A 26,173-nucleotide genomic window follows, 5' to 3' on the forward strand; every position below is an offset into this window, starting at 1 on the left:
TCTCTACTGTAAATACTGACGAAAAATATTCATTTAACGCTTCCCCTTCCTATCCGCCAATGACTTCTCGTGTCCTCTCCTTGCTCTTCTTAGCTCTCCCTTTCGATCCTTTCTCCCTTTCGATCCTTCCTGGCTAGCTTGTAACTCTCAAGTGCCCTAACTGAGCCTTCACGTCTCATCCTAACATAAGTCGCCGCCTTCCTCTTGACAAGCGCTTCAACTTCTTTAGTAAACCACGGCTCCCTCGCTCGACAACTTCCTCCCTGCCTGACAGGTACATACTTATCAAGGACACGCAGTAGCTGCTCCTTGAATAAGCTCCACATTTCGATTGTGCCCATCCCCTGCAGTTTCCTTCCCCATCCTACGCATCCTAAATCTTGCCTAATCGCATCATAATTTCCTTTCCCCCAGCTATAATTCTTGCCCTGCGGTATATACCTGTCCCTGCCCATCGCTAAGGTAAACCTAACCGAATTGTGATCACTATCACCAAAGTGCTCACCTACATCTAAATCCAACACCTGGTCGGGTTCATTTCCCAGTACCAAATCCAATGTGGCATCGCCCCTGGTTGGCCTGTCTACATACTGTGTCAGAAAACCCTCCTGCACACACTGGACAAAAACTGACCCATCTAAAGTACTCGAACTACAGTATTTCCAGTCGATATTTGGAAAGTTAAAGTCCCCCATAACAACTACCCTGTTACTCTCGCCCCTGTCGAGAATCATCTTCGCTATCCTTTCCTCTACATCTCTGGAACTATTTGGAGGTCTAAAGAAGACTCCCAGCAGGGTGACCTCTCCTCTCCTGTTTCTAATTTCGGCCCATACTACCTCAGTAAACGAGTCCTCAAACGTCCTTTCTGTCGCTGTAATACTCTCCTTGATTAACAATGGGGGAAAGAGGAGGGGGGGGGGAGAAAGAGGGGAGGGGGGGAGGGGAAAAAGAGACGGGGGGGGAGGGGAAAAAGAGACGGGGGGGGAGGGGGAAAAGAGACGGGGGGGGGGGAGGGGAAAAAGAGAGGGGAAAAAGAGACGGGGGGGAGGGGAAAAAGAGAGGGGGGGGAGGGGAAAAAGAGAGGGGGGGAGGGGAAAAAGAGAGGGGGGGAGGAGAAAAAGAGAGGGGGGGAGGGGAAAAAGAGAGGGGGGGAGGGGAAAAAGAGAGGGGGGGGAGGGGAAAAAGAGAGGGGGGGGAGGGGAAAAAGAGAGGGGGGGGGAGGGGAAAAAGAGAGGGGGGGGAGGGGAAAAAGAGAGGGGGGGGGAGGGGAAAAAGAGAGGGGGGGGGGTGGAGAAAGAAGAGGGGGGGGTGGGAGTAGGGGGAGAGGGAGAGAGTGGGGGGGAGGGAGAGAGTAGGGGGGGAGGGAGAGGGAGAGAGTGGGGGGAAGAGAGGGAGGGAGGCGGGGGTGAGGACAGAGGGAGGGAGAGAGGGAGGGAGGGAGAGAGGGAGGGAGGGAGAGAGGGAGGGAGGGAGAGAGAGAGGGAGGGAGGGAGAGAGAGGGAGGAGGGGGAGAGAGAGGGAGGAGGGGGAGAGAGAGGGAGGAGGGGGAGAGAGAGGGAGGAGGGGGAGAGAGAGGGAGGAGGGGGAGAGAGAGAGGGAGGAGGGGGAGAGAGAGAGGGAGGGAGGAGGGGGAGAGAGAGAGGGAGGGAGGAGGGGGAGAGAGAGGGAGGGAGGAGGGGGAGAGAGAGAGAGAGGGAGGAGGGGGAGAGAGAGAGAGAGGGAGGAGGGGGAGAGAGAGAGAGAGGGAGGAGGGGGAGAGAGAGAGAGAGGGAGGAGGGGGAGAGAGAGAGAGAGGGAGGAGGGGGAGAGAGAGAGAGAGGGAGGAGGGGGAGAGAGAGAGAGAGGGAGGAGGGGGAGAGAGAGAGAGAGGGAGGAGGGGGAGAGAGAGAGAGAGGGAGGAGGGGGAGAGAGAGAGAGAGGGAGGAGGGGGAGAGAGAGAGAGAGGGAGGAGGGGGAGAGAGAGAGAGAGAGGGAGGAGGGGGAGAGAGAGAGAGAGAGGGAGGAGGGGGAGAGAGAGGGAGGAGGGGGAGAGAGAGAGAGAGGGAGGAGGGGGAGAGAGAGAGAGAGGGAGGAGGGGGAGAGAGAGAGAGAGGGAGGAGGGGGAGAGAGAGAGAGAGGGAGGAGGGGGAGAGAGAGAGAGAGGGAGGAGGGGGAGAGAGAGAGAGAGGAGGAGGGGGAGAGAGAGAGAGGGAGGAGGGGGAGAGAGAGAGAGGGAGGAGGGGGAGAGAGAGAGAGAGAGAGGAGGGGGAGAGAGAGAGAGAGAGAGGAGGGGGAGAGAGAGAGAGAGAGAGGAGGGGGAGAGAGAGAGAGAGAGGAGGGGGAGAGAGAGAGAGAGGAGGAGGGGAGAGAGAGAGAGAGGGAGGAGGGGGAGAGAGAGAGAGGGAGGAGGGGGAGAGAGAGAGAGGGAGGAGGGGGAGAGAGAGAGAGGGAGGAGGGGGAGAGAGAGAGAGAGGAGGAGGGGGAGAGAGAGAGAGAGAGGAGGGGGAGAGAGAGAGAGAGAGGAGGGGAGGGGAGAGAGAGAGGGGAGGGGGAGAGAGAGAGGAGGAGGGGGAGGGGAGAGAGAGAGAGGAGGGGGAGAGAGAGGAGAGAGAGGAGGAGGGGGAGAGAGAGAGAGAGAGAGGAGGGGGAGAGAGAGAGAGAGAGGAGGAGGGGGAGAGAGAGAGAGAGAGGAGGGGGAGAGAGAGAGAGAGAGAGGAGGGGGAAGAGAGAGAGAGGAGGGGGAGAGAGAGAGAGAGAGGAGGGGGAGAGAGAGAGAGAGAGGAGGGGGAGAGAGAGAGAGAGAGGAGGGGGAGAGAGAGAGAGAGAGGAGGGGGAGAGAGAGAGAGAGAGGAGGGGAGAGAGAGAGAGAGAGAGGAGGGGGAGAGAGGGAGAGAGAGAGGAGGGGGAGAGAGGGAGAGAGAGAGGAGGGGAGAGAGAGAGAGAGAGAGGAGGGGAGGGAGAGAGAGAGAGAGAGGAGGGGGAGAGAGGGAGAGAGAGGAGGGGAGAGAGAGAGAGGAGGGGGAGAGAGGGAGAGAGAGAGGAGGGGGAGAGAGGGAGAGAGGAGAGGAGGGGAGAGAGGGAGAGAGAGAGGAGGGGGAGAGAGGAGAGAGAGAGAGAGGAGGGGGAGAGAGGGAGAGAGAGAGAGGAGGGGGAGAGAGGGAGAGAGAGAGAGGAGGGGGAGAGAGGGAGAGAGAGAGAGGAGGGGGAGAGAGGGAGAGAGAGAGAGGAGGGGGAGAGAGGGAGAGAGAGAGAGGAGGGGGGAGAGGGAGAGAGAGAGAGGAGGGGGAGAGAGAGAGAGAGAGAGAGGAGGTGGGAGAGAGAGAGAGAGAGAGAGAGAGGAGGGGGAGAGAGAGAGAGAGAGGAGGGAGAGAGAGAGAGAGAGAGAGGAGGGGGAGAGAGAGGAGGGGGAGAGAGGGAGAGAGAGAGAGGAGGGGGAGAGAGAGAGAGAGAGAGAGGAGGGGGGAGAGAGAGAGGAGGGGAGGCGATGGGGAGAGAGAGGGGGAGGGGAGGGAGAGACCTAACCGTTAAGATTGCATGCTGAGAGTGGAGATACGAGTTTGGTGAGTGGGGATTTTAAGTGTCGTTATCTTTCTAGAAATCTGGTCTGCAGTTAGCATTTAACTGGGATTTACCTTCTGGATAAAGTCGGGTTAAGAACGTGAAGTAGATTGAAGGAAGGAAAGTTAGTAAGGAGAGGGGAGGTAAAGGGGTGGCCGGTTGTTTGCAGGACTGCTTTATGTCAGTGAAATTGAAGAGGTGGTAGGAAGAGTGGTCATTGTGTATGCTTGTGATATAGGCATACAGGTGCAACCTCACATTGATAAGGGCACACAAGGCAGTAATTTGAGCAGTTTGTGAGGCACTGCCCTTAGCTCCTTCTTAGTCTTTCTCCTTTGCCTTCTTAGTCTTTCTCCTTTGCCTTCTTAGTCTTTCTCCTTAGCCTTCTTAGTCTTTCTCCTTTGCCTTCTTAGTCTTTCTCCTTTGCCTTCTTAGTCTTTCTCCTTTGCCTTCTTAGTCTTTCTCCTTTGCCTTCTTAGTCTTTCTCCTTTGCCTTCTTAGTCTTTCTCCTTTGCCTTCTTAGTCTTTCTCCTTTGCCTTCTTAGTCTTTCTCCTTTGCCTTCTTAGTCTTTCTCCTTTGCCTTCTTAGTCTTTCTCCTTTGCCTTCTTAGTCTTTCTCCTTTGCCTTCTTAGTCTTTCTCCTTTGCCTTCTTAGTCTTTCTCCTTTGCCTTCTTCGTCTTTCTCCTTTGCCTTCTTCGTCTTTCTCCTTTGCCTTCTTCGAATTCTCTAAAGAACAACTGAGCTCTACGCATTGACCCTCCTGTAGGTCCAAACCTCACTGCGGTGAAGAGCACGGTACACTATAACCATTCTGGGGACCCTGCTGATAGTACTGACGAGTGCCTCCAGATCTGCCCAGGCACTTAAAGTGCAGCTTCTCGACAGTGATGGCTTGTTTGATCGCACATTTGATGGTATTATGGTGTCCAGTGCAGTGCTGTTGGGTTTCACTCGTACGGTTTTTGATGGGTGTCATTATCCAAGTTTGAAAGTGAATATGCCTCGTCTAAGAGCAAGCAACCACTTAATGCTGCTTCCATGTCCGAAGTCATCGAGGAGCTTGGACTGCTGCAGGATGAAAGCATCATGGCAGCTCCCTGTGAATCCTGCACACACCTGCAGAGATATTTTTGTAGTTGCACATCAGCTGCACACCACACCGATGGAGTGGGAGCCCTTACGTCTGACCAATACCCTTGATTGATCTAGGAGTGGTGCTTTGGCACTTGTGTGCAGTTGACCCGTTCATAAACAGGCGAAGTTGGTACAACTGCCAGCCCTGGCAAGTCTTTTGCATTTGGAGATCCTGGATATGTCACCATAAGAGCCTTTCAACGATCCTGAGGCAGTATAAAGGACAAAGAACAGCACGGCACGGCAACAGGCCATTTGGCCCTCCAAGCCTGCGCCGATCTTGATGCCTGTGGTGCAGTGGTTAGCACCGCAGCCTCACAGCTCCAGGGACCTGGGTTCGATTCTGGGTACTGCCTGTGCGGAGTTTGCAAGTTCTCCCTGTGTCTGCGTGGGTTTCCTCCGGGTGCTCCGGTTTCCTCCCACATGCCAAAGACTTGCAGGTTGATAGGTTAATTGGCCATTATAAATTGCCCCTAGTATAGGTAGGTGGTAGGGAAATATATATGGACATTTGGGGATGTGGTAGGAATATGGGATTAGTGTAGGATTAGTATAAATGGGTGGTTGATGGTCGGCACAGACTCGGTGGGCCGAAGGGCCTGTTTCAGTGCTGTATCTCGAAAAAATAAACTTTTGCACTTCCGGGGTCCGTAACCCTCTATTCCAATCCTATTCATGTATTTGTCAAGATGCCTCTTAAACATCGCTATCGTACCTGCTTCTACCACCTCTCCCGGCAGCAAATTCCAGGCACTCACCACCCTCTGTGTAAAAAAACTTGCCTTGCACATCTCCTCTAAACTTTGCCCCTCGCACCTTAAACCTATGTCCCCTAGTAACTGACTCTTCCACCCTGGGAAAAAGTTTCTGACTATCCATTCTTTCCATGCCGCTCATAACTTTGTAAACCTCTATCATGTCACCCCTCCACCTCCGCCGTTCCAGTGTAAACAATCCGAGTTTATCCAACCTCTCCTCATAGGTAATACCCTCCAGACCAGGCAACATCCTAGTAAACTCTTCTGTACCCTCTCCAAAGCCTCCACATCCTTCTGGTAGTGTGGCAACCAGAATTGTATGCAATATTCCAAGTGTGGCCAAACTAAGGTCCTGTACAGCTGCAGCATGACTTGCCAATTTTTATGCTCTAGTCCCCGACCAATGAAGGCAAGCATGCCGTATGCTTTCTTGACTACCTTATCCACCTGTGTTGCCACTTTATGATCTATGGACTTGTAAGCGCAGATCTCTCTGCCTGTCAATACTCCTAAGGGTTCTGCCATTTACTCTATACTTCCCACCTGTATTAGACCTTCCAAAACGCATTACCTCACATTTGTCCGGATTAAACTCCATCTGTCATTTCTCCGCCCAAGTCTCCAACTGATCTGTATCCTCTGACAATCCTCATCACTATCTGCAACTCCACCAATCTTTATAGTGTGGTTCCCAGAACTGTACACAGTACTCCACCTGTGGCCTAACTAGCGTTTTATACAGCTCCATCATAACCTCCCTGCTCTTATGTTCCATGCCTCAGCTAATAAAGGCAAGTATCCCTTATGCCTTCTGTGCCTGTGCTGCTGCCTTCAGTGATCTTTGGACAAGTACACCAAGATCCCTCTGACCCTCTGTACTTCATCGGATCCTACCATCCATTGTATATTCCCTTGCCTTTGTTGTCCTCCCAAATGCATCATTTCACACATCAGGATTAAATTCCATTTGCCACTGCTCCGCCCATCTTACCAGCCCATCTATATCGTTCTATAATCTAAGGCTTTCCTCCTCACTATTTACGACACCACCAGTTTTCATGTCATCTTCGAACTTACTGATCGTACCTCCTATATTCACGTCTAAATCATTAATGTACACTACAAACAGCAAGGGTCCCAGCACCGATCCCTGCGGTGCACCACTGGTCACAGGCTTCCAATCGCAAAAACAACCCTCAACCATTACCTTCTGCCTCCTGCCACTAAGCCAATTTTGGATCCAATTTGCCAAATTGCCCTGGATCCCATGGGCTCTTATCTTAACAAATTTCCCATGTGGGATCTTATCAAAAGCCTTACTGAAGTCCATGTGGACTACATCAACTGCTTTACTCTCATCTATACATTTCATCACCGCCTCTCAAAATTCCATCAAGTTAGTTAGGCATGATATCCCCCTGACAAAACCATCCCTGCCTCTCCAAGTGATTAAACAGCTGAGCACACTGGAGACAACTAAGGCTGTGGGCCCTGACAAATGTAGCTGCAGTGCTGAAGACTTGTACTTCAGAAGTAGCCACCCCTCTAGCCAAGCTGTTCAAGTACAGCTGCAACACAGGCATCTACCCAAAAAGTGAAAAGTTGTCCAGGTGTCCTGTCCACAAAAAGCAGGACAGATTCAATCCAGCCAATTACCACTGATCAGTCATTGGCAAAGTGATGGAAGGTATCATCGACAATGTTGTCAAACGACACTTTGTAATAACTTGCCCACTAATGCTTACTTTGGGTTCCATTAGGATCCCTCAGCACCAGACCTCATTGCAGCCTTGGTCCAAATATGGAGCACAGATGTGAAGTCAGAGTAACTTCCTTTGACATCAAGGCAACATTTGACCGAGTGTGGCATCAAGGAGTCCCAGTAATCTTGAAGTTAGTGGGAATTAGGGAAAAGCTCCACTGGCTGGAGTCATAGTGTCCTAGGTCCAGCCATCTTCACCTTCATCAATGACTTTCCCTGTATGATTAGGTCAGAAGTCGAGATGTTTAGTTTAGTTTAGAGATACAGCACTGAAACAGGCCCTTCGGCCCACAGAGTCTGTGCCGACCATCAACCACCCATTTATACTAATGCTACACTAATCCCATATTCCTACCACTAATGATTGCACAGTGCTCAATTCAATTTACATCCCCATCAGATAATGAAGCAGTCTGTGTCTGCATGCAACAAGATGTGGACAACATTCAGGCTTGAGTTGATTTAATGGCAAGTAACATTCACACCACACAAGTGCAAGGCATTGACAATCTCCAACAAAAGAGAGTCTAACCATCTCCCTTCGATAGTCAATGGGATTACGATCACTGAATCCCCCACCACTGCAGTGAGTAACTCACCTTGACTCCCCCAACCATTTCCGCCATCTATAAGGCCCAAGTCAGGAGTGTGATGAAATGCTCTCCACTTGTCTGGATGAGTGCAGTTCCAACACCACTCAAGAAGCTCAACACCATCCAAGACACAGCAGTCCACTTGATTGGCATTTCATCCAAAGCTTATTCAGTAGCACCTTCCAAACCCATGATCTCTACCACCTGGGAGCCCAAGGGCAGGAGGCACATGGGAACACCACCACCTGCAAGTTCTCATCAAAGCTGCACACTATCTTGACCAATGTTCTCACCAAGTTGTATGTGTGCATAGCTGCACAGTAGCTTGGAAGGTATCGTGCAGCCTTTGTTTGGTGTTAAACACCATACTACATGGCCGTGCAAACAAAACTTAAATCTACCACGCACTGAAAAAACTGGCTGCGCGCAACAAACTTTTACAGGGAACATGGCTCCTGACTTGGAACTCCTGTTTCTTCATGGTCGCTAAAATTCTGGAACTGCCTACCTAACAGCACTGTGGATGTACCTACACCACATGGATTGCAATGGTTCAAGAAGGCAGCTCACCACCATCTTCTCTACGTTTATGGATGGGCAATAAATGTTGGCCTTGCTAGCGACACCCATATCCGAAGAACAAAACTTTTTAGAGAAGTGAGTAAGTGTGACCGTACAGTCTGTGATGTACTATGCTGGACGTGTATTTGATAGATTAACACCACAATGTAACTTTAGTCAGACTTGACATTGATACTGCAATTGTATGCTTACTGGTCACGAACCAGAGGATACTGATATGAGGCAAAAGAACCAAACGTAACATGAAAAACATTTTTCCATAACGAGTGGTTAGGATCTGGAAAGTACTGCCCGAGAGTGAGTTGCAGACAGATTCAAAAGGGACTTGGATAATTTATCTGGAGAGAGAAAATCTGCAGGGCTAAGGGGAAAAGTGGGGGAGCGGGTTGCTCTTCGAGAGCTGGAACTGATACAGTGAGCCAAATGGCCACCTTCTGTATTGTAAGCATTTGATGTTTTAATTTTATATTATGCATTTGTTGCACATCAGGTTTTTAGAGGCACTGCACACTTTTGTGGTCTAATTGTAACAAAAGCAGCAAACTTGCTGATTATTTGCGACAGCAGAATGCACTTTGAGTAACATTAGTGGAATCTATTTTTTAATCACTATCCATCCATTGTTAGACCGCATGACGGCTCTCGAGCTGCGGGTGGACTCACTTTGGAGCATGCGCGATGCTGAGGAGGTCGTGGATAGCACGTTTAGTGAATTGGTCACACCGCAGATTAGGATTGCTGAGGGAGAAAGGAAATGGGTGACCAAAAGGCAGAGAAAGAGCAGGAAGGCAGCGCAGGAGTCCCCTGCGGTCATCTCCCTCCAAAACAAGTATACCGTTTTGGATACTGTTGAGGGAGATGGCTCACCAGGGGAAGGCAGCAGTAGCCAGGTCCATGGCACCGTGGCTGGCTCTGCTGTTGAGAAGGGCGGGAAAAAGAGTGGAAGGGCTATAGTCGTAGGGGATTCGATTGGAAGGGGAGTAGATAGGCAGTTCTGTGGTCGAAAACGAGGCTCCCGAATGGTATGTTGCCTCCCAGGTGCACGGGTCAGGGACGTCTCAGATCGGCTGCAGAACATTCTAAAGGGGGAGGGTGAACAGCCAGTTGTCATTGTGCACATAGGCACTAATGATATAGGTAAAAAACGGGATGAGGTCCTACAAGCAGAGTTTAGGGAGTTAGGAGCCAAGTTAAAAAGTAGGACCTCAGAGGTAGTAATCTCAGGATTACTACCAGTGCCACGTGATAGTCAGAGTAAAAATGAAAGAATAGTCAGGATGAATGCGTGGCTTGAGAGATGGTGCAGGAAGGAGGGGTTCAGATTTTTGGGACATTGGGACCGGTTCTGGGGGAGGTGGGACTATTACAAATTGGACGGTCTACACCTGGGCCGGACTGGAACCAATGTCCTTGGAGGTGCTTTTGCTAACGCTGTTGGGGAGGGTTTAAACTAATGTGGCAGGGGGATGGGAACCAATTGAGGTCAGTTGACAGTAAGGAGGTAGTAACAAAAGCCTGTAAGGAACTAGATAATGAAGTCAGTATGACTAAGGGGAAGAGCAGGCAGGGAGCAGATGATGAATATAAAGGGACTTGTGGTCTGAGGTGCATTTGTTTTAATGCAAGAAGTGTAGTAGGTAAGGCAGATGAACTTAGGGCTTGGATTAGTACCTGGGAGTATGATGTTATTGCTATTACTGAGACTTGGTTGAGGGAAGGGCATGATTGGCAACTAAATATCCCAGGATATCGATGCTTCAGGCGGGATAGAGAGGGAGGTAAAAGGGGTGGAGGAGTTGCATTACTGGTCAAAGAGGATATCACAGCTGTGCTGAAGGAGGGCACTATGGAGGACTCGAGCAGTGAGGCAATATGGACAGAACTCAGAAATAGGAAGGGTGCGGTAACAATGTTGGGGCTGTACTACAGGCCTCCCAACAGCGAGCGTGAGATAGAGGTACAAATATGTAAACAGATTATGGAAAGATGTAGGAGCAACAGGGTGGTGGTGATAGGAGATTTTAATTTTCCCAACATTGACTGGGATTCGCTTAGTGTTAGAGGTCCAGATGGAGCAGAATTTGTAAGGAGCATCCAGGAGGGTTTTCTAGAGCAGTATGTAAATAGTCCAACTCGGGAAGGGGCCATACTGGACCTGGTGTTGGGGAATGAGCCCGGCCAGGTTGTTGAAGTTTCAGCAGGGGACTACTTTGGGAATAGTGATCACAATTCCGTAAGCTTTAAAATACTCATGGACAAAGACGAGAGTGGTCCTAAAGGAAGAGTGCTAAATTGGGGGAAGGCCAACTATACCAAAATTCGGCAGGAGCTGGGAAATGTAGATTGGGAGCAACTGTTTGAAGGTAAATCCACATGTGATATGTGGGAGGCTTTTAAAGAGAGGTTGATTAGCGTGCAGGAGAGACATGTTCCTGTGAAAATGAGGGATAGAAATGGCAAGATTAGGGAACCATGGATGACAGGTGAAATTGTGAGACTAGCTAAGAGGAAAAAGGAAGCATACATAAGGTCTAGGCGGCTGATGAAAGACGAAGCTTTGAAAGAATATCGGGAATGTAGGACCAATCTGAAACGAGGAATTAAGAGGGCTAAAAGGGGTCGTGAAATATCTTTAGCAAACAGGGTTAAGGAAAATCCCAAAGCCTTTTATTCATATATAAGGAGAAAGAGGGTAACTAGAGAAAGGATTGGCCCACTAAAGGACAAAGGAGGAATGTTATGCTTGGACTCAGAGAAAATGGGTGAGATTCTAAACGAGTACTTTGCATCGGTATTCACCGAGGAGAGGGACATGACGGATGTTGAGGTTAGGAACAGATGTTTGATTACTCTAGGTCAAGTCGGCATAAGGAGGGAGGAAGTGTTGGGTATTCTAAAGGGCATTAAGGTGGACAAGTCCCCAGGTCCGGATGGGATCTATCCCAGGTTACTGAGGGAAGCGAGAGAGGAAATAGCTGGGGCCTTAACAGATATCTTTGCAGCATCCTTAAACACGGGTGAGGTCCCGGAGGACTGGAGAATTGCTAATGTTGTCCCCTTGTTTAAGAAGGGTAGCAGGGATAATCCAGGTAATTATAGACCGGTGAGCCTGACGTCAGTGGTAGGGAAGCTGCTGGAGAAGATACTGAGGGATAGGATCTATTCCCATTTGGAAGAAAATGGGCTCATCAGTGATAGGCAACATGGTTTTGTGCAGGGAAGGTCATGTCTTACCAACTTAATAGAATTCTTTGAGGAAGTGACAAAGTTGATTGATGAGGGAAGGGCTGTCGATGTCATATACATGGACTTCAGTAAGGCGTTTGATAAGGTTCCCCATGGCAGGCTGATGGAGAAAGTGAAGGCGCTTGGGGTCCAAGGTGTACTAGGTAGATGGATAAAGAACTGGCTGGGCAACAGGAGACAGAGAGTAGCAGTGGAAGGGAGTTTCTCAAAATGGAGACGTGTGACCAGTGGTGTTCCACAGGGATCCGTGCTGGGACCACTGTTGTTTGTGATATACATTAATGATTTGGAGGAAAGTATAGGTGGACTGATTAGCAAGTTTGCAGACGACACTAAGATTGGTGGAGTAGCAGATAGTGAAGGGGACTGTCAGAGAATACAGCAGAATATAGATAGATTGGAGAGTTGGGCAGAGAAATGGCAGATGGAGTTCAATCAGGGCAAATGCGAGGTGATGCATTTTGGAAGATCCAATTCAAGAGTGAACTATGCAGTAAATGGAAAAGTCCTGGGGAAAATTGATGTCCAGAGAGATTTGGGTGTTCAGGTCCACTGTTCCCTGAAGGTGGCAACGCAGGTAAATAGAGTGGTCAAGAAGGCATACGGCATGCTTTCCTTCATCGGACGGGGCATTGAGTACAAGAGTTGGCAGGTCATGTTACAGTTGTATAGGACTTTGGTTCGGCCACATTTGGAATACTGCGTACAGTTCTGGTCGCCACATTATCAAAAGGATGTGGATGCTTTGGAGAGGGTGCAGAGGAGGTTCACCAGGATGTTGCCTGGTATGGAGGGCGCTAGCTATGAAGAGAGGTTGAGTAGATTAGGATTATTTTCATTAGAAAGACGGAGGTTGAGGGGGGACCTGATTGAGGTGTACAAAATCATGAGAGGTATAGACAGGGTGGATAGCAAGAGGCTTTTTCCCAGAGTGGGGGTTTCAATTACTAGAGGACACGAGTTCAAAGTGAAAGGGGAAAAGTTTAGGGGGGATATGCGTGGAAAGTTCTTTACGCAGAGGGTGGTGGGCACCTGGAACGCATTGCCAGCGGAGGTGGTAGATGCGGGCACGATGGAGTCTTTTAAGATGTATCTAGACAGATACATGAATGGGCAGGAAGAAAAGAGATACAGAACCTTAGAAAATAGGCGACATGTTTAGAGAGAGGATCTGGATCGGCGCAGGCTTGGAGGGCCGAAGGGCCTGTTCCTGTGCTGTAATTATCTTTGTTCTTTGTTCATCCATAGAAATTTTTTTAATCGAGATTTGTTCTATTAAAAATAAAACCTGAAACTTCTTTTTGAAGACTTTCATTAGGAACATGACTTTGGTTTGCATAAGTGCTTCACTTCGAACTAAACAATTTTGCTGGCAACTAGCAATTTAAATTAATTACATATATCAAGTGATGAGCAGCACGAGTTTGGACGACCTTACATACATTATGGCGTCAAGAACCTTTAAATCTGAGATGTGACATTTCTGCATAAATAAACTAACATCAAAAAAATATCATTTACAATTACTTGATAAACCAGTCATGGAGTATAGTTCACAAGTCTTTTTGACTTTGACCATTTTTTTTTTACAGTTTTGTTTTATTTATTTAGAGATGCAGCACTGAAACAGGCCCTTCGGCCCACCGTGTCTGTGCCAACCAACAGCCACCCATTTATACTAATCCTACATTAACCCCATATTCTCTACCACATCCCCACCATTCTCCTACCACCTAGCTGCACTTGGGGAAATTTACAATGGCCAATTTACCTATCAACCTGCAAGTGTTTGGCTGTGGGAGGAAACCGGAGCACCTGGCGGAAACCCATGCAGACACGTGGAGAACTTGCAAACTCCGCACAAGCAGTACCCAGAACTGAACCCGGGTCGCTGGAGCTGTGAGGCTGCGGTGCTAACCACTGTGCCGCCCTGCAAAGAAACAGATAAACGCTGGTTATCAGAGAATCACGCATCGCGCAAGAACGTCATTGAGCTTGTTGTGTCTGTGAAAGAACAGTCATGTTTGGTTCCACATTCCTGTTTTTGTCTGTATAGCTGTAAGCTCTTCATCCTCAAGTACCTGTCCAACTCCCTATTTAAATTATTTACGGAATTGTTCTTTACGAGTATTCTAGATCATCACACCTCAGTGGAAATGTTTCTCCTCTCCTGTCCTCTAGATCTTTCCAATGATCTCCAGTTATTGACCAACTCACCAGAGGGAATATTTTTCCCTGTTTACCTTCAAAACCTCTCATCACCTTGAAAATTTCTATTCGGTCCCCTCTTAACCTTCTCTGTTTCAAAGTTAATTGTCCCAACTTTTCCAACATCTCATAACTGAAGTTGCTCATCACTAGTAACATGCTGGTAAACCTCCTCTGTACCTTTTCTAATGCCTGCACATCTTGCCAGAAGTGTGGTGCCCAGAATTGTCCCAAGTAGTCCAGATGAGGTCTAACCAGTAATTTATAAAGCTCCAGCATTTTTGTTTTAATTTGATATTAGGTAATTTACATTGATGAACATAAAAACTAATTGTAAAAGTTTCTATAGGTTTGTGAAGAGAAAAAGATTGGTGAAAACAAATGTAGGTCCCTTACAGTCAGAAACAGGGGAATTTATTGTGGGGAACAAAGAAATGGCTGACCAACTAAATGCATACTTTGGTTTGGTCTTCACAAAGGAGGACACAAATATCATACCAGAAATATTGGGGAACACAGGGTTTAGTGAGAGGGAGGAACTGAAGGAAATCAGTATTAGTAGAGAAATGGTGTTGGGGAAATTGATGGGAGTGAAGGCCAACAAATCCACAGGGGCTGATATTCGACATTCCAGAGTACTTAAGGAAGTGGCTTTGGAAATAGTGGATGCATTGGTGATCATCTTCCAAGATTCTATACACTCTGGAACAGTTCCTACAGATTGGAGGGTAGCTAATGTAACTCCACTATTTAAAAAGGGAGGTAGAGAGAAAACAGGGAATTATAGACCAGTCAGTCTGACGTCGGTAGTGGCGAAAATTCTAGAGTCCATTATCAAAGATTTTATAGCAGAGCACTTGGAGAACAGTGGTCGAATTGGACAGAGTCAGCATGGATTTACGAAAGGGAAATCATGCTTGACAAATCTACTAGAATTCTTCGAGGATGCAACTAGTAGAGTTGATGAGGGGGAGCTAGTGGATGTGGTTTATTTGGAGTTTCAGAAGCCTTGTGACAAAGTCCCACATAAGAGATTAGCGTGTAAAATTAAAGCGCATGGGATTGGGGGTAGTGTATTGCGATGGACAGAAAATTGGTTGGCAGACAGGAAACCAAGAGTAGGAATAAACGGGTCTTTTTCCGAATGGCAGGCAGTGACTAGTGGGGAACCGCAGGGAGCAGTTCTAGGACCCCAGCTATTCACAATATCTATTAATGATTTAGATGAGGAAACTAAATGTAATATCTCCAAATTTGCAGATGACGCAAAACTGCGTGGGAGGGTGAGTTGTGAGGAGGATGCAGAGAGGCTGCAGGATGATTTGGACAAGTTGAGAGAGTGGGCTAATGCATGGCAGTATAATGTGGATAAATGTGAGGTTATCCACTTTGATAGCAAAAACAGGAAGGCAGGTTATCTGAATGGCGATAAACGGAGAGACGGGAATATGCAACGAGACCTGTCGCAGAAGATAACCTAGCAGGTGCAACAGGTGGTAAAAAATGGCAAATGGTATGTTGGTCTTCATAGCGAGAGGATTCGAGTACAGGAGCAGGGATGTCTTGCTGCAATTATATAGGGCCTTGGTAAGGCCACACCTGAAATATTGTGCGCAGTTTTGGTCTCCTTATCTGAGGGGGGTTCTTGCTATAGAGGGAGTGCAGCAAAGGTTTACCAGACTGATTCCTGAGATGGCGGGACTGACGGATGAGGAGAGATTGAGTCGGTTAGGATTGTATTCGCTGGAGCTCAGAAGAGTCGGTGGTGGGGGGTGGGTGCGGTGTTCCTCATAGAAACCGATAAAATTCTAACAGAACTTGACAAGGTAGATGCAGGAAGGATGTTCCCGATGGTGGGGGAGTCCAGAACCAGGGGTCATAGTCTAAAGATACGGGGTAAATCTTTCAGGACTGAGATGAGGAGAAATTACTTCACCCAGAGAGTGGTGAGCCTGTGGAATTCGCTTGCACAGAAAGCAGTTGAGGCCAGAATATTGTATGTTTTCAAGAAGGAGTTAGATATAGCTCTTGAGGCGAAAGGAGTCAAAGGATATGGGGGGAAAGCAGAAACAGGTTACTGAGTTGGATGATCAGCCATGATGATGAATGGCGGAGCTGACGTGAAGGGCCAAATGGCCTTCACCTGCTCCTAGTTTCTATATTCTATCTCTCTGTTTAAAAACCCAAAGTAACCACATGCTTTTTTTTTAAACCACCTTATAAATTTGCCCTGCCACCTTTTAAGCGTGCATGCTTCCTCCTTTATGTATGCATATTTCTGTAGCCCTGAAAAATCCCGTTCGTCTACAGTTGGGCCCAATGTTCTCCTCCTGTGCCATAATGACTCTGTGGGGGAAAAAAGTTAAGTATTATGTTTTATCTTTGCAGGCAGCCCATAAAGTGCTATCAGAATATGGGAACCCAGAACTTCAAATGCTTGCTGTACTGGCCCAGGAGGGTGGGGTATGGAAGAGCTCTGTACTTGACAGCATTTTCTCCCAGCAGCCATTGGAACAGGATAAAGGTAGGATCTCAAATTAGAAAACTGCAGTGCAAATTATGTTAATTATGATGTAGCTTACTTAGTTAAAAACAATTAACTTGCCATCAAATGGTTTAATTTTGACGACTCAATGAGTAATATTTGTAGTGTTTTCTGTGTGTTTTTAGTGCTGATCAGGTAAGGTATGACGAGGGTCCTACCATCCGTTGTATATTCTCTTGTCTTGTTAGTCCTCCCAAAGTGCATCACCTCACACTTCTCAGGATTAAAACTCCATTTGCCACAGCTCCGCCTATCTTACCAGCCCATCTATATCGTCTTGTAATCTAAGGCCTTCCTGCTCACTATTTGCGACAACACCAATTTTCGTGTCATCTGCGAACTTAGTGATCATACCTCCGAATATTCATGTCGAAATCGTTAATGTACACTACAAACAGTAAGGGCCCCAGCACCGATCCCTGTGGTACCCCACTGGTCTCAGACTGCCGTTCGCAAAAACAACCCTCGACCATTCCCTCTGCCGTCTTCCACTAAGCCAATTTTGAATCCAATTTGCCAAATTACCCCGGATCCCATGGGCTCTTACTTTCTTAACCAATCTCCCATGCGGGAGCTTTTCAAAAGCCTTACTGAAATCTATGTAGATGACATTTTAACTTCCCTAATATTGACTGGGACTGCCTTAGTGCTAAGGGATCAGATGGGGAAGAATTTGTGAAGTGTGTCCAGGATAGTTTTCTGAAGCAGTATGTGGATGGCCCTACTGGAGAAGGGGCTACTCTTCGACCTCTTAGGAAATGAGGCTGGTCAGGTGGTTAATGTGTCAGTGGGGGAGCACTTTGGGACCAGTGACCATAACTCTATTAGCTTCAAGATAGTTATGGAAAAAGATAGGACTGGTCCTCAGGTTGAAGTCCTAAATTGGGGGAAGGCTAATTTTGATGGCCTCAGACGGGAACTCTCAAAAGTTGAATGGGAGAGGCTGTTTACAGGTAAAGGGACAAAGAACAGTACAGCACAGGAACAGGCCGTTCGGCCCTCCAAGCCTGCGCCGATCTTGATGCCTGCCTAAACTAAAACCTTCTGCACTTCCAGGGACCGTATCCCTCCATTCCCATCCTATTCATGTATTTGTCAAGATGCCTCTTAAACATCACTATCGTACCTGCTTCCACCACCTCCCCCGGCAGCAAGTTCCAGGCACTCACCACCCTCTGTGTAAAGAACTTGCCTCACACATCCCCTCTAAACTATGCCCCTCACACCTTAAACCTAGTCCCCTAGTAACTGGCTCTTCCACCCTGGGAATAAGCTTCTGACTATCCACTCTTTCCATGCCGCTCATAACTTTGTAAACCTCTATCATGTCACCCCGCCACCTCCGTCGTTCCAGTGAAAACAATCCGAGTTTATCCAACCTCTCCTCATAACTAATGCCCTCCAGACCAGGCAACATCCTGGTAAACCTCTTCTGTACCCTCTCCAAAGCCTCCACGTCCTTCTGGTAGTGTGGCGACCACAATTGCGCACAATATTCTAAGTGTGGCCTAACTAAAGTTCTGTACAGCTGCAGCATGACTTGCCTATTTTTATACTCTATGCCCTGACCGATGAAGGCAAACATGCTGTATGCCTTCTTGACTACCTTTATCCACCTGCGTTGCCACTTTCAGTGACCTGTGGACCTGTACGCCCAGATCTCTCTTCCTGTCAATACTCCTCAGGGTTCTGCCATTTACTGTATCATTCCCACCTGCATTAGGCCTTCCAAAATGCATTACCTCACATTTGTCCGGATTAAACTCCATCTGCCATTTCTCCGCCCAGGTCTCCAACCGATCTAAATCCTGCTGTATCCTCTGAGAATCCTCATCACTATCCGCAACTCCACCAACCTTTGTGTCATCTGCAAACTTACTAATCAGACCAGCTACATTTTCCTCCAAATCAGTTATATATACTACAAAGAGCAAAGGTCCCAGCACTGATCCCTGCGGAACACCACTAGTCACATCCCTTCCACTGCAACCCTCTGTCTTCTATGACCGAGCCAGTTCTGTATCCATCTTGCCAGCTCACCTCTGATCCCGTGTGACTTCACCTTTTGCACCAGTCTGCCATGAGGGACCTTGTCAAACACTTTACTGAAGTCCATATAGATAACATCCACTGCCCTTCCTTCATCAATCATCTTCGTCACTTCCTCAAAAAACTCAATCAAATTAGTGAGACACGACCTCCCCTTCACAAAACCATGCTGCCTCTTGCTAATAAGTTCGTTTGTTTCCAAATGGGAGTAAATCCTGTCATGAAGAATTCTTTCTCATAATTTCCCTACCACTGACATAAGGCTCACTGGCCTATAATTTCCTGGATTGTCCTCGCTACCCTTCTTAAACAAAGGAACAACATTGGCTATTCTCCAGTCCTCTGGGACCTCACCTGTAGCCAATGAGGATGCAAAGATTTCTGTCAAGGCCCCAGCAATTTCTTCCCTTGCCTCCCTCAGTATTCTACGGTAGATCCCATCAGGCCCTGGGGACTTATCTACCTTAATGCTTTGCAAGACACCCAACACCACTTCCTTTTTAATAATGAGATGGCTGAGACTATCTACACTCCCTTCCCTAGGCTCATCATCCACCAAGTATTCACCATCTCTTTGGTGAATACTGATACAAAGTACTCATTAAGTACCTCGCCCATTTCCTCTGGCTCCACACATAGATTCCCTTCTCTGTCCTTGAGTGGGCCAACCCTTTCCCTAGTTAACCTCTTGCTCTTTATATACGTATAAAAAGCTTTGGCATTTTCCTTTATCCTGTTTGCCAATGACTTTTAGCCCTCGTCTGACGTCTGGCATGTGGGAGGCTTTTAAAAGTGAGATAGGAAGAGTTCAGAGCCGGCATGTTCCTGTTGGATGGAAGGGCAAGGTTGGCAAGTTTAGGGAACCTTGGTTGACGAGGGATATTGAGGGTCTGGTCAGGACAAAGAAGGAGGCATATGTCAGGTATAGGCAGCTGGGATCAAGCGAGTCTCTCGGAGTATAGGGGATGCAGGAGTACACTTAAGAAGGAAATTAGGAGGGCGAAAAGGGGCCATGAGATTTCCCTGGCAGATAAGATAAAGGAGAATCCTAAAAGATTCTATAAGTATATTAAGTGTAAAAGGGTAGCTTGGGAGAGAGTAGGTCCCCTTAAGGATCAGTGTGGTAATCTATGTGTGGAGCTACGGGAAATGGGCGAGGTCTTAAATAAATACTTCTTGTCTGTATTTACCGTGGAGAAGGTCATGGAAGCTAGTGAGTTCAAGGGAGGGAACAGCAATATCCTGGAGCATATCAACATTACAAAGGAGGAGGTGTTGGAGGTATTGAAGTGCATTAAGGTGGATAAATCCCCAGGGCCTGACCAGGTGTATCCTTGGATGCTATGGGAAGCAAGGGAGGAGATTACTGGGGCCCTGGCAGACATTTTTGTATCATCGTTAGCCACGGGTGAGGTACCAGCAGACTGGAGGATAGCTAATATTGTGCTTTTATTTAAGAAGGGCAGCAGGGATAAGCCAGGGAACGAGAGGCCGGTGAGCCTAAACATCAGTGGTGGGAAAGTTATTGGAAGGGATTCTGAGAGACAGGATTTATATGCATTTGGAAAGGCAAGGTCTGATTAGAGATAATCAGCATGGCTTTGTGCGTGGGAAATCATGTGTCTCAAATTTGATTGGGTTTTTTGAGGAGGTAACCAAGAGGATTGACGAGGGCAGGGTGGTGGACGTTGTCTACATGGACATTAGCAAGGCCTTTGACATAGTAGGCTGGTCCAGAAGGTTCGAACACATGGGATCCAGGGTGAGCTAGCCAATTGGATACAAAATTGGCTTGGTAATAGGAGGCAGAGGGTGGAGAGTTGTTTTTCAGATTGGAGGCCGGTGACCAGTGTTGTGCCGCAGGGATCGGTGCTGGGCCCTCTGTTGTTTGTCATATATATTAATGACTTGGATGTGAATGTAGGGGGCATGATTAGTAAGTTTGCAGATGACACCAAAAGTGGTGGTATAGTGGACAGTGAAGAAGGTTGTCTAAGGTTACAACAGGATATAGATAAACTGGGAAAGTGGGCAAGGGATTGGCAAATGGAATTTAACGCAGACAAGTGTGAAGTGATGCATTTTGGGAAGTTAAACTAGGGCAGGACATATACAGTGAATGGCAGGGCCCTGGGGTGTGTTGTGCAGAGCCACCTTGGGGTGCAAGTACATAGTTCCCTGAAAGTGGCAACACAGGTAGACAGGGTGGTGAAGAAGGCGTATGGCATGCTTGCCTTCATCGGCCGAGGCAGAGTACAAGAGTTGGGACGTCATGTTACAGTTGTACATAACGTTGGTTAGGCCGCATTTGGAGTACTGTGTGCAGTTCTGGTCGCCGCGCTACAGGAAAGATGTGATTAAGCTAGAGAGGGTGCAGAAAAGATTCACAAGCATGTTGCCTGGTTTGGAGGGCCAGAGAGATTGGATAGGCTGGGTCTGCTTTCCCTGGAGTGAAGGAGGCTGAGAGGGGACATGATAGAGGTATATAAAATTATGAGAGGCATAGATAGGGTAGATAGCCAGAGTCTGCTTCCCATGGTCGGGGTGACTAAAATGAGAGGGCATAGATTTAAGGTGAGAGGGAGGAGGTTTAAAGGGGATCCAAGGGGTAAATTTTTCACACAAAGAATAGTGGGTATCTGGAATGAGCTGCCTGAGGAGGTGGTGGAGGCAGGAACAGAACCAACATTTAAGAGGCATCTGGACAGGTACTTGAATGAGCAAGGCAATGAGGGATATGGAATTAATGCAGGCAGGTGGGATTCGTAAAGATAGGCATTATGGTCAGCATGGACGCGGTGGGCTGAAGGGCCTGTTTCTCTGCTGTATGACTCTATGACATCAACTGCTTTACCCTCATCTACACCTCCAGTCACCTCCTCCAAAAATTCAATCAAATTTGTTGGACACAATCTTCCCCCTGACAAAGCCTAGCTGACTATCCCTGATCAATCTCTGCCTCTCCAAGTGGAGATTAATCCTGCCTCTCAGAATTTGTTTCCAATAATTTCCCAACCACTGACATTAGACTCTCAGGCCTATAAGTACCTGGTTTATCCCTGCTATCCTTCTTGAATAATGGTGCTACATTCGCTGTCCTCCAGTCCTCTGGCACTTCTCCTGTGGCCAAAGAGGATCTGAAAATTTGTGTCAGAGCCCCTGCTATCTCCTCCCTCGCCTCACATAGCAGCTTGGGTTACAACTCATCTGGGCTTGAGGATTTATCCACCTTTAAGCCTGCTAATACAGCTAATACTTCCTCCTTTTCAATGCTAATTTGATCAAGTATATCACAATCCCCCTCCCTGATCACGACACCTATATCGTCCATCTCCATAGTGAACACAGAGAAAAGTAATCGTTCAAAACTTCAGCTATGTCCTCCAGCTCCCCACACACATTGCTTCTCAGATCCCTAATGGGCCCCACTTTTTCCCTGGTTATCCCCTTGCCCCTAACATACTTATAAAACGCCTCAGGATTTTCCTTTTTCTTGTCTGCCAGTGATTTTTCATGCCCCCTCTTGGCTCTCCGAATTACTTTTTTTAAGTACTCCCCTGCACTTTCTATACTCCTCTCGGGCCTCTGTTGTTTTCTGCACTTTGAATCTGCTATACTCCTCCTTTTTTTTCTTGTCCAATCCTCTATATCCCTTGACATCCAGGGTTCCCTGGACTTATTGGTCCTGCTCTTCACCTTTACGGGAACATGCTGGACCTGAACGCTCGCAATTTCCTTTCGGGTGGCAGTCCACATTGCCTGCAATATTTAATCAACTTTGATACTGCATTAGATTGGATGGATGCCTGCTGCAACATTATTCTTGCAGCCATTGCTGATGATACCACTGGGAAACCTACAACTGCAGGCTCCCCTATGCAAGTTTGATGTTCGGGATGAGAAATTTTGAATGACTATCTATGCAATTTAAAATCATTGGTTAGACATAAAAACACAAAATTGGAGTCGAGATGCAAAAAATAAGCAGAAATCCATGTATTTTTCAGTGTTGCTTTTTTAAAAAAAATAGCCTTTTTTTATTTGTTCATGGGATGTGGGAGTCGCTGGCCAGGCCAGCATTTATTGTCCATCCCTAATTGCCCTTGAGAAGGCGGTGGTGAGCTGCCTTTTTGAACCGCTGCAGTCCATTTGGGGTAGGTATACCCACAGTGCTGTTAGGATGGGAGTTCCAGGATTTTGACCCAGCGACAGTGAAGGAACGGCGATATAGAATTAGAACATTACAGCGCAGTACAGGCCCTTCGGCCCTCGATGTTGCGCCGACCTGTGAAACCATCTGACCTACACTATTCCATTTTCATCCATATGTCCATCCAATGACCACTTAAATGCCCTTAAAGTTGGCGAGTCTACTACTGCTGCAGGCAGGGTGTTCCACGCCCCTACTACTCTCTGAGTAAAGAAACTACCTCTGACATCTGTCCTATATCTATCACCCCTCAACTTAAAGCTATGTCCCCTCGTGTTTGCTATCACCATCCGAGGAAAAAGACTCTCACTATCCACCCTATCTAACCCTCTGATTATCTTATATGTCTCTATTAAGTCACCTCTCCTCCTCCTTCTCTCCAACGAAAACAACCTCGTCCCTCAGCCTTTCCTCGTAAGACCTTCCCTCCATACCAGGCAACATCCTAGTAAATCTCCTCTGCACCCTTTCCAAAGCTTCCACATCCTTCCTATAATGCGGTGACCAGAACTGCACGCAATACTCCAGGTGCGGTCTCACCAGAGTTTTGTACAGCTGCAGTATGACCTCGTGGCTCCGAAACTCGATCCCCCTACTAATAAAAGCTAACACACCATATGCCTTCTTAACAGCCATATTAACATGGGTAGCAACTTTCAGGGATTTATGTACCTGGACACCAAGATCTCTCTGTTCATCTACACTACCAAGAATCTTCCCATTAGCCCAGTACTCTGCATTCCTGTTACTCCTTCCAAAGTGAATCACCTCACACTTTTCCGCATTAAACTCCATTTGCCATCTCTCAGCCCAGCTCTGCAGCCTGTCTATGTCCCTCTGTACCCTACAACATCCTTCGGCACTATCCACAACTCCACCGACCTTCGTGTCATCCGCAAATTTACTAACCCACCCTTCTACACCCTCTTCCAGGTCATTTATAAAAATGACAAACAGCAGTGGCCCCAAAACAGATCCTTGCGGTACACCACTAGCAACTAAACTCCAGGATGAACATTTGCCATCAACCACCCTCTGTCTTCTTTCAGCGAGCCAATTTCTGATCCAAAGCTCTAAATCACCTTCAACCCCATACTTCCGTATTTTCTGCAATAGCCTACCGTGGGGAACCTTATCAAACGCCTTACTAAAATCCATATACAACACATCCACTGCTTTACCCTTATCCACCTGTTTGGTCACCTTCTCGAAAAACTCAATAAGGTTTGTGAGGCACGACCTACCCTTCACAAAACCGTGCTGACTTTCGCGAATGAACTTATTCTTTTCAAGATGATTATAAATCCTGTCTCTTATAACCTTTTCCAACATTTTACCCACAACCGAAGTAAATCTCACAGCTCGATAATTACCAGTGCTGTCTCTACTCCCCTTCTTGAACAAGGGGACAACATTTGCGATCCTCCAGTCTTACGGCACGATTCCTGTCGACAATGACGACATAAAGATCAAGGACAAAGGCTCTGCAATCTCCTCTTGGATATAGTTCCAAGTCAGGATGGTGTGTGACTTGGAGGGGAACTTGCAGGTGGTGGTCCCATGCATTTGCTGCCCTTGTCCTTCCTCCCCCCTTCCCTTCTTCCTACCCCCTTCCTCTTCCCCCCGCCCCCTTCCTCTTTCCCCCCCCTTACTCTTCCCCCCCCCCCTTCCTCTTCCCCCCCCCTTCCTCTTCCCCCCCCTTCCTCTTCCCCCCCCCCTTCCTCTTCCCCCCCCCCCTTCCTCTTCCCCCCCCCTTCCTCTTCCCCCCCCCTTCCTCTTCCCCCCCCCCTTCCTCTCCCCCCCCCCCTTCCTCTTCCCCCCCCCTTCCTCTTCCCCCCCCCCCTTCCTCTTCCCCCCCCCCTTCCTCTTCCCCCCCTCCCCCCTTCCTCTTCCACCCCCCCTTCTCTTCCCCCCCCTTCCTCTTCCCCCCCCCTTCCTCTTCCCCCCCCCTTCCTCTTCCCCCCCCCCTTCCTCTTCCCCCCCCCCTTCCTCTTCCCCCCCCCCTTCCTCTTCCCCCCCCCCCTTCCTCTTCCCCCCCCCCTTCCTCTTCCCCCCCCCTTCCTCTTCCCCCCCCCCCTTCCTCTTCCCCCCCTTCCCTTCCCCCCCCTTCCTCTTCCCCCCCCCCTTCCTCTTCCCCCCCCCCTTCCTCTTCCCCCCCCCTCCCTTCCTCTCCCCCCCCTCCCTTCATCTCCCCCCCCCCCTCCCTCATCTCCCCCCCCCCCCCCTTCATCTCCCCCCCCCCCCCCCTTCATCTCCCCCCCCCTCCCTTCATCTCCCCCCCCCTCCCTTCATCTCCCCCCCCTCCTTCATCTCCCCCCCCCCCCCTCCCTTCATCACCCCCCCCCCACCCTTCATCTCCCCCCCCTCCCTTCATCTCCCCCCCTCCCTTCATCTCCCCCCCCCCTCCCTTCATCTCCCCCCCCCCCTCCCTTCATCTCCCCCACCCCCCCCCCTCCCTTCATCTCCCCCCCCCCTCCCTTCATCTCCCCCCCCCCTCCCTTCATCTCCCCCCCCCCCCCTCCCTTCATCTCCCCCCCCTCCCTTCATCTCCCCCCCCCTCCCTTCATCTCCCCCCCCTCCCTTCATCTCCCCCCCCTCCCTTCATCCCCCCCCCCCTCCCTTCATCTCCCCCCCCCTCCTTCATCTCCCCCCCCCCCTCCTTCATCTCCCCCCCCCCCTCCCTTCATCTCCCCCCCCCCCTCCCTTCATCTCCCCCCCCCCCTCCCTTCATCCCCCCCCCTCCCATCAACCCCCCCCCCCACCCCCCTTCATCTCCCCCCCCCCCTCCCTTCATCTCCCCCCCCCCCCCTTCATCTCCCCCCCCCCCCTCCCTTCATCCCCCCCCCCCTCCCTTCATCTCCCCCCCCCCCTCCCTTCATCTCCCCCCCCCCTCCCTTCATCTCCCCCCCCCCCCTTCATCCCCCCCCCCCCTCCCTTCATCTCCCCCCCGCCCCCCTCCCTTCATCTCCCCCCCCCCCCTCCCCTTCATCTCCCCCCCCCCCTCCTTCATCTCCCCCCCCCCCCCTCCTTCATCTCCCCCGCCCCTCCCTTCATCTCCCCCCCCCCTTCATCTCCCCCCCCCCCTCATCTCCCCCCCCTTCATCTCCCCCCCCCTCATCTCCCCCCCCCCTTCATCTCCCCCCCCCCTTCATCTCCCCCCCCCCTTCATCTCCCCCCCCCCTTCAATCTCCCCCCCCCCCTTCATCTCCCCCCCCCCCCCCCTTCATCTCCCCCCCCCCTTCATCTCCCCCCCCCCTTCATCTCCCCCCCCCCTTCATCTCCCCCCCCCTTCATCTCCCCCCCCCCTTCATCTCCCCCCCCCCTTCATCCCCCCCCCCCTTCATCTCCCCCCCCCCTTCATCTCCCCCCCCTCCCTTCATCTCCCCCCCCCCTTCATCTCCCCCCCCCCTTCATCTCCCCCCCCCCCTTCATCTCCCCCCCCCCTTCATCTCCCCCCCCCCTTCATCTCCCCCCCCCTTCATCTCCCCCCCCTCCCTTCATCACCCCCCCCTCCCTTCATCTCCCCCCCCCCTCCTTCATCTCCC

At 49.4% G+C, this 26,173-nt stretch overlaps 1 protein-coding gene across 2 annotated transcripts in view; it reads left to right on the forward strand.

Annotated features, from left to right (window-relative positions):
* The window catches only part of LOC137376345 (zinc finger protein 292-like), a 278,773-nt gene that overhangs the window by 196,720 nt on the left and 55,880 nt on the right, over positions 1-26,173 (forward strand). For both annotated transcript variants that reach the window (XM_068044695.1, XM_068044696.1), the window contains exon 4: positions 16,213-16,348. In XM_068044695.1, coding sequence (XP_067900796.1) covers positions 16,213-16,348 — 136 coding nt within the window. The remainder of the gene's footprint in view (positions 1-16,212; positions 16,349-26,173) is intronic.

This window comes from Heterodontus francisci, chromosome 13, assembly GCF_036365525.1.
Source record: "Heterodontus francisci isolate sHetFra1 chromosome 13, sHetFra1.hap1, whole genome shotgun sequence".
NCBI lineage: Eukaryota > Metazoa > Chordata > Chondrichthyes > Heterodontiformes > Heterodontidae > Heterodontus > Heterodontus francisci.